General features: G+C 35.6%; 1 protein-coding gene across 2 annotated transcripts; it reads left to right on the top strand.

The window, feature by feature from the left end:
* Positions 1-321: 321 nt before the first annotated feature.
* Positions 322-4678, top strand: LOC137952897 (tyrosine decarboxylase 2). Of its 2 annotated transcripts, XM_068799999.1 has the most exons (13): positions 322-408; positions 505-625; positions 1333-1405; positions 1600-1830; positions 1962-2125; positions 2231-2371; positions 2635-2694; positions 2798-2962; positions 3106-3162; positions 3511-3575; positions 3756-3879; positions 4106-4243; positions 4354-4678. In XM_068799999.1, coding segments are annotated over exons 1-13 (1467 nt in total). In that variant the 5' UTR covers positions 322-406; the 3' UTR covers positions 4480-4678. The 2 variants fall into 2 exon arrangements, 1 of the variants encoding a protein (XP_068656100.1); XR_011112332.1 differs by lacking the exons at positions 3756-3879; positions 4106-4243; positions 4354-4678 and adding an exon at positions 3297-3421.
* The last annotated feature ends 7397 nt before the right edge of the window (positions 4679-12075 follow it).

Below are 12075 nucleotides of genomic sequence, written 5' to 3'. Positions count from 1 at the left end.
CATCTAAGAAGGCATATTTAAAAATTGCTCTATTAATAGGGGGTAGTTTCGGAATATGATTGTCTTAGATATTGTATTTTTGAAATAAGACCGATTAGAGGGGAGAAGTTGGGCGGCAACTGAGTGGTCTAAGAATCTAAATAATTAAAAACCCGCCCGGGAGGTTATATATTTAACTTTCTAATCATGATTAGTATGAATTATCACGTGGCTAAATGAACCCGGTCGTGGCCGGCGGAATTTTGTCCCCTTCGAGTGGTTCGGAATGTCATTCCTTATCTTTATAAAAACCCCACAAGACGACGCGTTCGTTCGGATCACCGAAGCTCGTTCTTTTGAACTTTGAAGTGTCTGCATCGGTCTCCAGTCTCCCCTGTCTCCAGCGCTTGCCAGTTTCTCGGCTGCAATGTGAGATCCTAGTTTCTGATCTATATCAGCTCTCTGTAACTTAATTCCTGCTCGCTCAGATAGCTAGACTAACTAATCGTGAGTTTTCCATCCCAGGGAAAATGTATTGAGGCCCATGGATGCGGAGCAGCTGAGAGAACATGCTCACAAAATGGTCGATTTCATTGCTGATTATTACAAAAGTATCGAGGATTTTTCTGTTCTTAGCCAAGTTCAGGTACTAGTTTATCTTTGTGTGGTACTGTCTCGTTGATCCTTGTCCTTTTCTCTACTGCTATGCTTCTTTGTTTTGGTCAAATCTATATTCTAGTTGTCTGTCTTCTGAATGTGGCGTTTCTACTTACTAATTTAGTAGATAGTATTTATTCGGTAATTTATTTTCCTGAAATACCACATCTTCTTTAGTAGAAGTTGTTACTTTGTCGTTTAAGCTATTGAATCGTGAAGTGGATAACCATCTAATCAATGTTACGCTATTGCTGTGTTGATGTTTGTAGGGTATTGGGTCGGTTTAGTAATAGATATGCACACTCTTAGAGACAATTGCTTCGAATATCTCTGGTTTCTTTTCGTTGTTGTTTGTAAATGCCACTGTTTTGTCTGATACGTGGCTATGTTTCACGTTTAAAATTCTTGATGGGGCTCCATTTTTCTTTTTCTTTTCTTTTTTTCATTTTCAAGTAGACCCTATAGTTAGGAGTTAAGTTGATTTTAGACACAGTTTTCACTAAGTGGCTGTGTACTTTAATTATCTTCATGTTTTTCTTTGTTTTATTCACCACAATCTCACGACTGTTGTGACCTCATAGTAACATTAGCGATTATGCTGAATTTCTGGTTATTATGTCAAATGATCATCATCAGTGGATCTTCACTTTTCCAGTTTATGGACCCAATATCTCTAATCTTGAACCCTTTATGCAGCCTGGGTATCTACAAAATCTCCTGCCTGGCTCAGCACCTGAACAACCTGAATCTTTAGAAGCCGTTTTTGATGGTGAAGATGTTCTTCTCATTTCCTATTGATTATTAATGATATAATGTCTTAGCTCCCTTTATCTTTTCAACGTGTTTTCTTGATCCACTTAACAAGTATAGTATTGTCCATTTTGTTGTGTATTTATTATCTACAAGTGTTTTTGGCATGATTGGAACGTAAATTATCAACATTCTTCTGTTCATTACATGCAGATGTTCGCTCAAAGATAATGCCAGGTGTAACCCACTGGCAGAGCCCAAATTATTTTGCTTATTATCCATCCAACAGCAGCATTGCTGGCTTTCTAGGAGAAATGCTTAGTGCTGGCTTTAACATCGTGGGTTTTAGTTGGATTTCTTCTCCTGCTGCTACAGAACTTGAAGTCATTGTCCTTGATTGGCTTGCTAAGATGCTGAAATTACCAGAACAGTTCTTATCATCAGGTATGAGAGGAAAGGATTTCTTGGTTTTTGGCTCAGAACATTTCATTCTGACATATTCCAACAGAGAACATTTCTGCTTCAATCATACAGTCCTATACTCTGTAGTTGAAAGTGGTTGCATGCATTTGCAGGACAAGGTGGTGGAGTGATTCAGGGGACAGCAAGTGAAGCAGTTCTAGTGACACTACTGGCTGCACGAGATAGGGTTCTGAGCAGCATTGGCAAAAGTAGCCTTGGCAAACTTGTAGTGTATGCATCTGACCAGACTCATGCTGCTCTTCAAAAGGCATGCCAGGTAGTTTTTGTAGTCTTGAGTAGGTTATATTTGTTGTGGCTAATAACAGTTTCATTTTGTCACACATAAAAGTTGGAACTAATACTCTAGTTTTTTAAATGGAAGATTGCAGGGATTCATACAGAGAACTATAGGCTACTGAAAGCGGATTGTTCTACAGACTACACTCTTTGTCCTGATGTCGTCTCTAGAGCAATCTCTGATGACATATCCGCTGGGTTAATACCCTTTTTCTTGTGTGCAACTGTAAGAAAGCATTTTATCTGTTTACCTGAGGAAGACTTTTGTTTGCTTACTATTATTTTGTTACCGACAGAAGCAGAATGAAAATGTGCTCCCTGTTGTTCTGCTTTGAATGCCTTTCAAATGATAGCAAAGGAAAAACTGTTCAGTGATTGAAAATTCTGTAACATATTTGAGAGGAGAATGAATACATCCATGATGGCTATACTATAGGTGTGGTTAGATTGGTTACTATTCCGTTAAACCCCTTGTTTTATTACTTTCAGATTGGTACTACTTCTTCAACTGCTGTGGATCCTTTATCTGCTCTGGGAAAGATAGCCAAGGTAGCATATATTAATGCCATGAGTCGATGAATAATTGTTTAAAAAGATAAAAGGCTCATCGAAGAGATATTTAGTCTATTGGAATTCTCTTTTTTGACCTTAGGAAAATGATATCTGGTTGCATGTCGATGCTGCTTATGCTGGTAGTGCCTGTATATGCCCAGAATACCGCCATTATATTGATGGGGTAGAAGATGCTGATTCATTTAACATGAATGCACATAAATGGTTCCTTACAAACTTTGATTGTTCAACACTTTGGGTTAAGGTACATTTTTTCATTTTGTTCAATGTATATGATAGACAATTTTCTGCCATATGTATAATTAGTATAGCTTGAATGGTTCATGAAAACTCAACTCAATTTTTGAAATGTTCAAGTGACGGAACTTTTAATTTTTTGGTCAACAGGACCGAAATGCTTTGATTCAATCGCTTTCTACAAACCCAGAATACCTAAAGAATAAGGTGAAAGATCTGTCACAATTATTGCTTGTATTTTTCTTACATCCTCAAGATATGGAATAAGCTAAGAAGCATCTCTTGTATGTACCGATAAATTCATAACTACATGAAAGTATCCCTAGCTAACTACATTGCAGAGGATCGGGAGGAAGGCTTGCTCTTAATGTTCCCCTTGAAAGTAATGTTAGCATGCCTGAACTGTTCTATCGTAAAGTATATGATTGTGAAACATCTCCATTCAAGGAGCAATATCTTAATTTGAGTATGTACCGATACATTCACAAGCCCCATGATGCGTCCGTTTTTTTACTTGATGAAATTGTTGATTTTGTTTTTCTGTTGTCATGGAAGGCTTCACAAACAAACACTGTTGTGGATTACAAAGATTGGCAAATTCCTCTTGGACGCCGGTTCAGGTAGAGTTATTATTGTTCTGAAAGATTTACTACTTCACTTGAGTTGTTTCCCCAATATTCATGGACGAGAAGACCTAATATAAATTGATGTTAAAGCATTTCTGAAGGGGAATATGCATTCCAAATCGAATGATTATATACTGCATGTTGGGTGGCTTATCTTGCCTTCAAATGTTGTAGATCATTAAAGCTATGGATGGTCTTAAGACTATATGGTTCAGAAAATCTGCGGAGTTACATAAGAAATCATATAAAGCTGGCTGAACAATTTGAAGAACTTGTTGTTGCTGATCCAAGATTTGAGGTAAGAATGCTTACTTTCTTTCATGGTGCTTGCTGTTGTAAATTGCTACATTTGTTAATCATGGTTGACTATTCCTTTGTATTTCACTATCCAGAATATTGTTTAGTTTCCATTGTTCCTGACCCTTTTGTTTACTATGACGTAAGGTCTTATTTATTCTATTTTTCCTGTACCATGTAGCTGCTATTTGGACAGAGAATTATAAAGCATTGTTGTCCATGTGCAGGTTGTTGTGCCACGTAAATTTTCGCTTGTCTGCTTCAGGCTTTTGCCTCCGCCAAGTGATCAGGACAATGGCTATAGGCTGAACTACAACTTATTAGAAGCCATTAACTCAAGTGGAAAACTATTCATGTCCCACACTGTAAGTGCATAGAATCCTAATAGCTAGAAATTGTAGTCTTTTCTAGTCTTTGATAATAACCACTGCGGTTAAATTTGAGGCAAGAATTTAAGTCGGACTGATTGGGGCAGGTGCTTTCTGGAAAGTTTATTTTGCGGTTTGTGGTTGGAGCACCATTGACAGAAGAAAGACATATTAAGGAAGCATGGAATGTGTTGCAAGATAAAGCAACTACCCTGTTGGGTACACATCAATGATAACTGCGCTATTCTATCAGCTCTCTTTACTTGAAGACTTCTCTAATTCTTTTTAAAGAATATTCTGTTAGAAGCTGCCTCTAGTGACCACATTTATCTCTCTTTTTTTCCCTTTTATTTGATTTAATCTACTGTTTTATTTGGTGAATTACAGATGATTGTTCACGATAACTTATTAATTTTGAGGAAAGTACAGGTATTAATGAAGAGTTTTCTAAGCTGGTCTGTCGTAATTGTTTATTAATACATTAATTTAGATCCTCTAGTGGACAACCTTCAGAAAAGAATTAATGTTTAACACAGAATGACCTTTTTTTACCCAACTTGGTTCGAGATTACAAACAATTTTCTATTTATTTGTAGATACTAAGACATATGTTTTCTCTGGAAAAACTGGGCCTATCTTAAATTCTTTAATTGTGCACTAATCAGAATGAACAATGCACCCTTAGGACAGAACATATGAAAACCTCTGCTGTAGTCATGAAACTTGTAGCATTTGAGGGAAGGATTTTAATGGTTTCTCTCAAAATTTCCAAAGAATTCATTGTGTAAGGATACTAATACAAGCCATGACTCTGCACAATACTGAAATTTGAGAGACTAGACTTCGGGAACTCTAACTGGAGCAATTTTTTCAGCCTTGGACTCCATATCTTGGTGATTCATTCAAGCTTCTGTCCGAACAGTTTGAAGTGATTCTATCAGCATCCTCACTGTCTAGCGCCATCTCTTTCAATATCTTCTGAAGCACAAGCTCCCCGGTTTACAACTCAAGCAACTTGCTAACAACAATGCGATCTACATCTTTCTAGGCCACTTCCTTGGAAATCCCTGAGAAGTAACTGAAAATTGTTTAAGTTCAAAATGCCACAATTATGCCTCCGAGTAGAAAAGCAGAAACAGTATATAAGTTATCTGGATGGGAAAAAAAAGGCTTCAGATACAATTACCCAGCCGTCCCGGTGTGCCGAACCTCACCTTGCTGGAATTCATCCTCCAAGACGCCAATCGGTATGCCGGCAAGGCTTTCACCTACCGGGAAGTCGTATGAGACACTGCCAGGTTTGCCCAATGTGCTGAGAAGTACTGCATGCCTGAAGAAAGGCGGAGTTGTGGTTATGGTCCTGCCGAATGTCGCCGAGTATCCCGTGATTGCGCATATCTTCATTTATTAGCATGTAACCCTAACTTTTCAATGTTTAATCAGTCGAGATAAATGATATATTTTTCGTCTTTTTCTCATCTCGGTAATTTTTAAATTTATACTATAAAATTTTTATATTGATATTTCATTTAAATTTTTGTGTGTTGATTATTGAATAATAATATTATATAGTATTTATGAAAAAAATTATGTAGTGTATAGACAAATTTATACATGGCTTATGTATAGAGATTATGCCCAATATTATGTAAAATTTATGCACAATTTTATATATAGTTTATTTAACATGTATTTTATACAAAGTTTTAAAATATAGGTTGAAGTTCGAACTCTTGAACTCGGTTAAAATTATTAAACTCGAGCTCAATTACAATTTTAGGCTCGAAGTTGGACTTGGCTCAAGCTCGAGTTTGAAATATTTAAATTAAACCTAGCTCGAACATAGGCAAGTTCAAGCTCGGCTTAACTCGATGCCACCCCTAGCCATGGCTGATAATAGTCTGCGACATGAGAATAGAACTCCGGGATCGTATGAACGAAAAAGAAAAAAATTGTGTTCTTCGTATCAAGGGAGAGGGATCGAGTGAGATTGCCTAAGGAAATTATGAATATTTCGTCAACACAAATTCATAGGGCGGAGAGCTTCTAGACTTCCTGTTTCAACGGAAGCTCAAGGAATTGGAACCTATTCTTGTTTTCATAGGTTCTTGTTTTGTTGAACAAGAAAATACTAGTGATTTTTTACAAGCCAAAAACTACCAGATGGACTGAAGACGCTAGAGTTCCAAAACCTATATTGCAGAGGAAAACGAGCTAGAAGGTAGCAGAACACGAGATTAACAAGAATGATGATGATAATCAAGATACCAAAGCAGAAGAAAAATGAGTTCAGAGTTGAAAAACAAATAATTGGAATACTAAAACGCATAGCTACAAGGCATGTTAGAGAGAAAATAGGAGAAAGAACGATGTTACGGATTTGTGTCTAAACCCTTCCCCTAAAGCTCTATATATAAATGATAAAAAAAATATATAATATTACAATTATACCCTTCACACTATAAGAGCTAATAAGAGACAAAAAAATTACATCAGTGTTATCTTTATGAAATGATTTCTTATTTACCATCGTGCTACATGTCGTGCACATGTGGGCTTTCTCCTTGGTCGTATGGGTTTTAGCCCTCTTTTAACACACCTCCTTTAGACGTATGGGTTTGAACCCATCTTCTAACACTAAAATAGAAACAGATAGAGGATATCTATATAAAAATCTGGTGCCTAATTTTTATTAGAAATCCATTGTGTTTCCTTTGATTTGGTTTAAGCAACCAGTTGACAGCTTTAATATTGTAAGAGCTAAAAAACTTAAAAACTGATGAGGATAAAATTTTGGACGCAGTGATTTGTCCCATTCTCTGAACTCGACCACCAGCATTAGTCTCTTTTTTCTATTAATAAATGTGTCATCTTTTTTAATGCCAATTGATGGGCAGATCCAGCACGAGCACGTTGTAAAGTTCCTGACCATTATTCCTAGTGCTTAAAAAATTGAATTTTTTTGTCCATGAGGGATAGATCAGAGCAAACAAAGAATGTAACGAGCTATTTTAATTAAAATCCATGGGAATAAGTAACGTGGAGTTCAGAGTTCAGACTTATCCTTACATGAAATCAATTATATTAAAAAAACACACCATCACATGGGCACACTACTTTCACTACACAATAACAAATTAAGCTCTCTAATTAATAATTAGTATAATTATTTGATAGGTTCAGTGAGGAATAAAACTTACACCACTCAATTAACTATAACAACCAACTTAAAATAACACGCACTCACTTTGATTTACGATTATTAACTAGGATTCAGCCTAGACCAACAAAGAAATTTTCAACAACTAACTAGGCTATCTTTCGTAGATCCGCTCTTGGAATTTGCATCAACAGTCACAAGGCACACAAGGCACACAAGATCTAGACCCACAATAGGATTTAGAGCATTGCCAACCTACACAAGGACTTATAGCTTACAACAATCATAACACACAAGGTTTACCAACCTTTTGCCACAATTACAACAATTTCTCTCAAATATATTGAAATAGGAATGGTCTTGCACCAAATTAGCGAGAGTTACTTGCTTACATTTCCACTACAAATTCTTCTCAATAAACTGACTTTTACAATTCAAGCACAATAAAGATAGGCATACTAACCCTAAGTATTTATGCAATGTAATAGCACCTCAATGGTCCTTAGGTGACCGAATTTCAAAATATAAAATTTGAAAAAATGGATTGGGTTTTTCAAATAGGAGAGAACTAACAAAGCAGTTCAACTTAGATATAGTTTTACAATACAAGCATGTTAGTTAGGGATTTGAGTTTTAGTATTTAGATTTGTTAGACCAAGCTCAATCAAAAGAACTTAAATTTTGAAAGTTTTAGTATAAGTGGAATGATGCTTAGATTTAAAAGTTACCCCCTATCGATTAATTCTATGTAAATGCCCCTTTCAAATGTCCCGGATGAATTCAAATCAATGAAGCAACTACTTCAAACCCACTAGCTAGACAATCAATATGATTTCAAAGTAATGGTACATAAAATCTAGCTAAACAAATAATGTTTTGAAACAAAAGCATGAAAGTACCTAATACTTTCGTATGTGGCTTTTCAAATCACGATTCAAAACTCCAAATTCAGTTTCAAAGTGTCAAAGTGCATATGAGTAGTTGTTTTTGCTTCAGAAGTTGAGAGGGATAAATTTTGTAGACCAATTTGTTAGTTTCAATATCCCCATTAAGATAATCCTGATATGATAACAAACACTAAGTTACTAACTATGTTCACTAAGTCTACAGTATAGTAAAAAAACTCTCCAAATTTTTTTTGACAACATATACATTCTATCGGTCATGGTCCACACAAAAGTGAAGCAAGCAGTTCATGGTGCAAATGCACACCATCCAATTGACCTAGCAACACCATCTAACTAAGCAAACGAAATGAAGAATCATTTTTTGTAAATATTTAGACCAAAAAAGGCAAGAAGAGTAAAACCAGCAAAAGAAGATGACCACATAGGAAGAAGTCAACCATTTCAGCTAGATAATTAAATAATTGAAGTGCCAAAGGTTAGAAGGAGTCAAGCCCATGCTTAGAAGTCTAGCACAAAAGTGAAATAGATGAATGCTTAAAGTAAAGAGATAAAATGAATAAACAATATGGTAAAAAAAATAAAAAGTATAACGAATTGATCCCTATAGAAGGATTTTTGAACCCTTGTCATGATAGAGAGAGTAAAGGAGTTGCATACAAAGAAACAATAAGTTCAAAATAAAAAGAGAAGTAGAACCCATTGGGAGGAGTATAACCCTCAAGGAGGTGTAGAACACAATGGGAGGTGTAAAACCCATTAGGTGTAGAACTCATTGGGAGTTGTAAATTTTACTAAGAGGAATTGAACCCATGGGAGGATTCAAACCCATTCTATCTAGAGGAGTCGAACCATGAGAGGATTTGACCCCATGTGTGTGGAAAACAAAAAAATATCGAATGCATCTAACATAAATTTTTGGAATAAAAAGGATACGTCCTATGTAGAGTGCGGAAGCGTGACGAGTCAAACCCATGGCACATGATTCAACCCATGTTGTAGACATTCATATTTTCAGAATGTCTACAAATTTTCTAATTGACCTACAAATACGTTATTCTTTCATTTGATCAAAATATTTTAGGGGTTCTTTTGAGCTGTAACTACAACTTGCAACAACAGAGATTAATGCACGCACCATTATCAATAGTTTAGCCCCAAAAAAATTGATTTGTGGACAGACCACCAGCATTATCATTAGGTGGTCCTGCTCAAACACGTTTTAGAGTTGGTAGCCATTATTTCTAGGGACTCGTTGGAATCTGACATTCATTACCAATCCTTAAACTAAATCGAGCATCCTGCAACGCGGCCGCCCACATGCATGTCTTCAAAACCATATTTTTAGATCGACATGTGAGCCTGCCATGAGTCGTCCATGGCTTTTAGTCTTCTTTCTCACGAGGGCTGCTGTAACCGGAAACATTTCCTCTGTGTCTCGAAGTTTGCCGACTGCATTGTAAACAAAAAAATTCATGGCTTTTAGTCTTCTTTCTCACGAGGGCTGCTGTAACCAGAAACATTTCCTTTTAAGTTTGTCTTGATAATGGGCTTAACTTTCACGTGCCTAATGCACTGAAACCACATTATTCAACTCTAAAGTTGTTTAACATCGCTGTTTAACACTTTATTCTTTAGCACTAACGACGAGAGATGGGTCAGTGGCTTCGATATCCTCATCTTCTTCTCCTTCATTATATCATTACATGTGAAGACTTCAAATTGTAGTTTAAAACATTCAATTCCATTTCTTTTGACATCCAAACTGGCCACGCTTATAAAGTTTCAAGTTGAATCATTGACAGATTAAGATAATAGGATTCTACTGAGAGAAAATCATTATAAAGTCTGTCGTCGGTTCGTTAAATGTTGTACATAATGAATACCCTATACTTACATCAATCAAAGCTGTTTTTTTTCCGTAATTATTTGTGTGTTCGAAGATGTTTTATTAAAATTGGTTGTCATCGTTAAAGCGTTCATGTTTCCATGAAGTTATTTTTTTATCATTAAAAATATTTTTTAGAAATCTCTATTTGCAAAAAAAATCTTTTTTTGGCCATTAAAAATGTTACTTTAGCACAATGAGCTTCTATTTATAAATAAAAAAACAAGTAGAATCCAATTACAATTAAACCACCTTAATACCAATTACAATTAAACCACCTTTGTACCAATTACAATTTAAGTACAATATGAGCAATTATTGACATAGATAGGTCACTTATAGATTTTAGAGACCTACCTTGGATAAATAAAATCTTAGAAATATTGTCGTATTTTTATCTTTGATCAAGCTGTTTGCCTGATATATATTGGTTCGTCTGACTAGCCTTTGTAAATTTCTTCTATTCCCTTCAATATATATAGTGGATGTAGTGAAGAAGTGACAATAGTGGTTTTTTTGGTTCCAATCCTTTTGTTGGTTTTCCAATTGATATGATGAATGAGTTGCAATAGAAGTTTTTCTGGCTCTAGTTGTTCAGTTGGTTTTCCACTTGATATGCCAAATGAGTTGCAATGGAGAGTTTCCTCTATCAAATTATTTTATTTGACCTTCATAACTACTTCTATCTAGTTTTCTTTGGTTTGTCTAGTTGATTTAAGTCATCTAGTTGACCATCACTATTCCTACATTCTCTTCTTCTTTTCTTTCATTTTCTTCCCTTCTATGTTATTGGGGTTTTTCTTTCTTATGTTCAATCGGACAAATGATATTCAGCCAGGCTTCCTCGGCCATGTTTTTCCTTTTTCTCTTCTCTTTTATCTCTCTCTCTCTCTACTGGAACTTTGCTTGATTATTGTGTTGAGCTCTCTTACTTGGTCAAATAGTGCTGCTAGACGATTTGGATGAGCTTTATGGAATAAATTGCTTGCTTCCCTTTTTGTATGGGTTGTCCAATTAGTCATTCACTGGTTGAACAAATATGGTGCCAAAAAAATCTTTTAGGGGCTTTATGAGCTACAAGACATTCTCAAAGTACATTATTAGTGACTCAAGTATTTGCTATCATCAAAGTTATATCAATGAGGATCTTGTGCTCAACATATAGGCAAGTGGTGTTGCAAATCCTTGTCTGGGTCTAGACTGGTGGCCTAGTTTTTAGTGCTAATCCTTGTGTGAGAGAGCTTCTTGAAAATGCCTTTGTGGGTTTAGGTTGAAAGCTTAGTTTGTTACTACAAATCTATGCAAAAGTAGTGCTACTGAAAATTGGTTGTGATGGCTAGTTGAGTATTTTAAGCCCATGTATGGGCAACATTGTAATTAGTCATTGTGCTTATTTGTTGTAGACGTCATTTGATAACCGAAATATAGTGAATTAACTTTGAGGTGAAATACCTTGAAAGTGGATTAGAAATCCGAACCACTATAAATCCTTGTATATTTATATATTGTGTTGATTGATTATTTGGACTTTGGACTTTGATTGTGAAAGTAACAATGCACATTGAATTATTTTAAAGTGTAAACATACACAAGGTTACATAAAGAGGAGTCAAAATTTTGTAGCAAAATTAACAAATCTACTCATCCCCTTATAAGTTTGTTCCTCACAGGGTGAGTGACAAAAGAAATAAATCCAACTCAACTTTTCTTTGAGTGATACTCAAATAGACCTAGATGGCTTCCAGAACAAGCATTTAAGGTAGAGATTTGGAGGCTCATCTTTCTCTAATCTTTGATTAGTTTGAAATTGATTTAAGTTACAATTGAGGAAAACATTGCTCAAACTTCTCTAACATCTCACTTCGAAGAATGAAAC

Source organism: Aristolochia californica, unplaced genomic scaffold, assembly GCF_029961685.1.
Source record: "Aristolochia californica isolate CCGP_79_NKW_82.1479 unplaced genomic scaffold, dmAriCali1.0.hap1 SCAF_16, whole genome shotgun sequence".
In the NCBI taxonomy this organism is placed as follows: domain Eukaryota; kingdom Viridiplantae; phylum Streptophyta; class Magnoliopsida; order Piperales; family Aristolochiaceae; genus Aristolochia; species Aristolochia californica.
The sequence above is the reverse complement of the archived record's forward strand: the minus strand, read 5'-3'. Positions and strand labels throughout refer to the sequence as shown.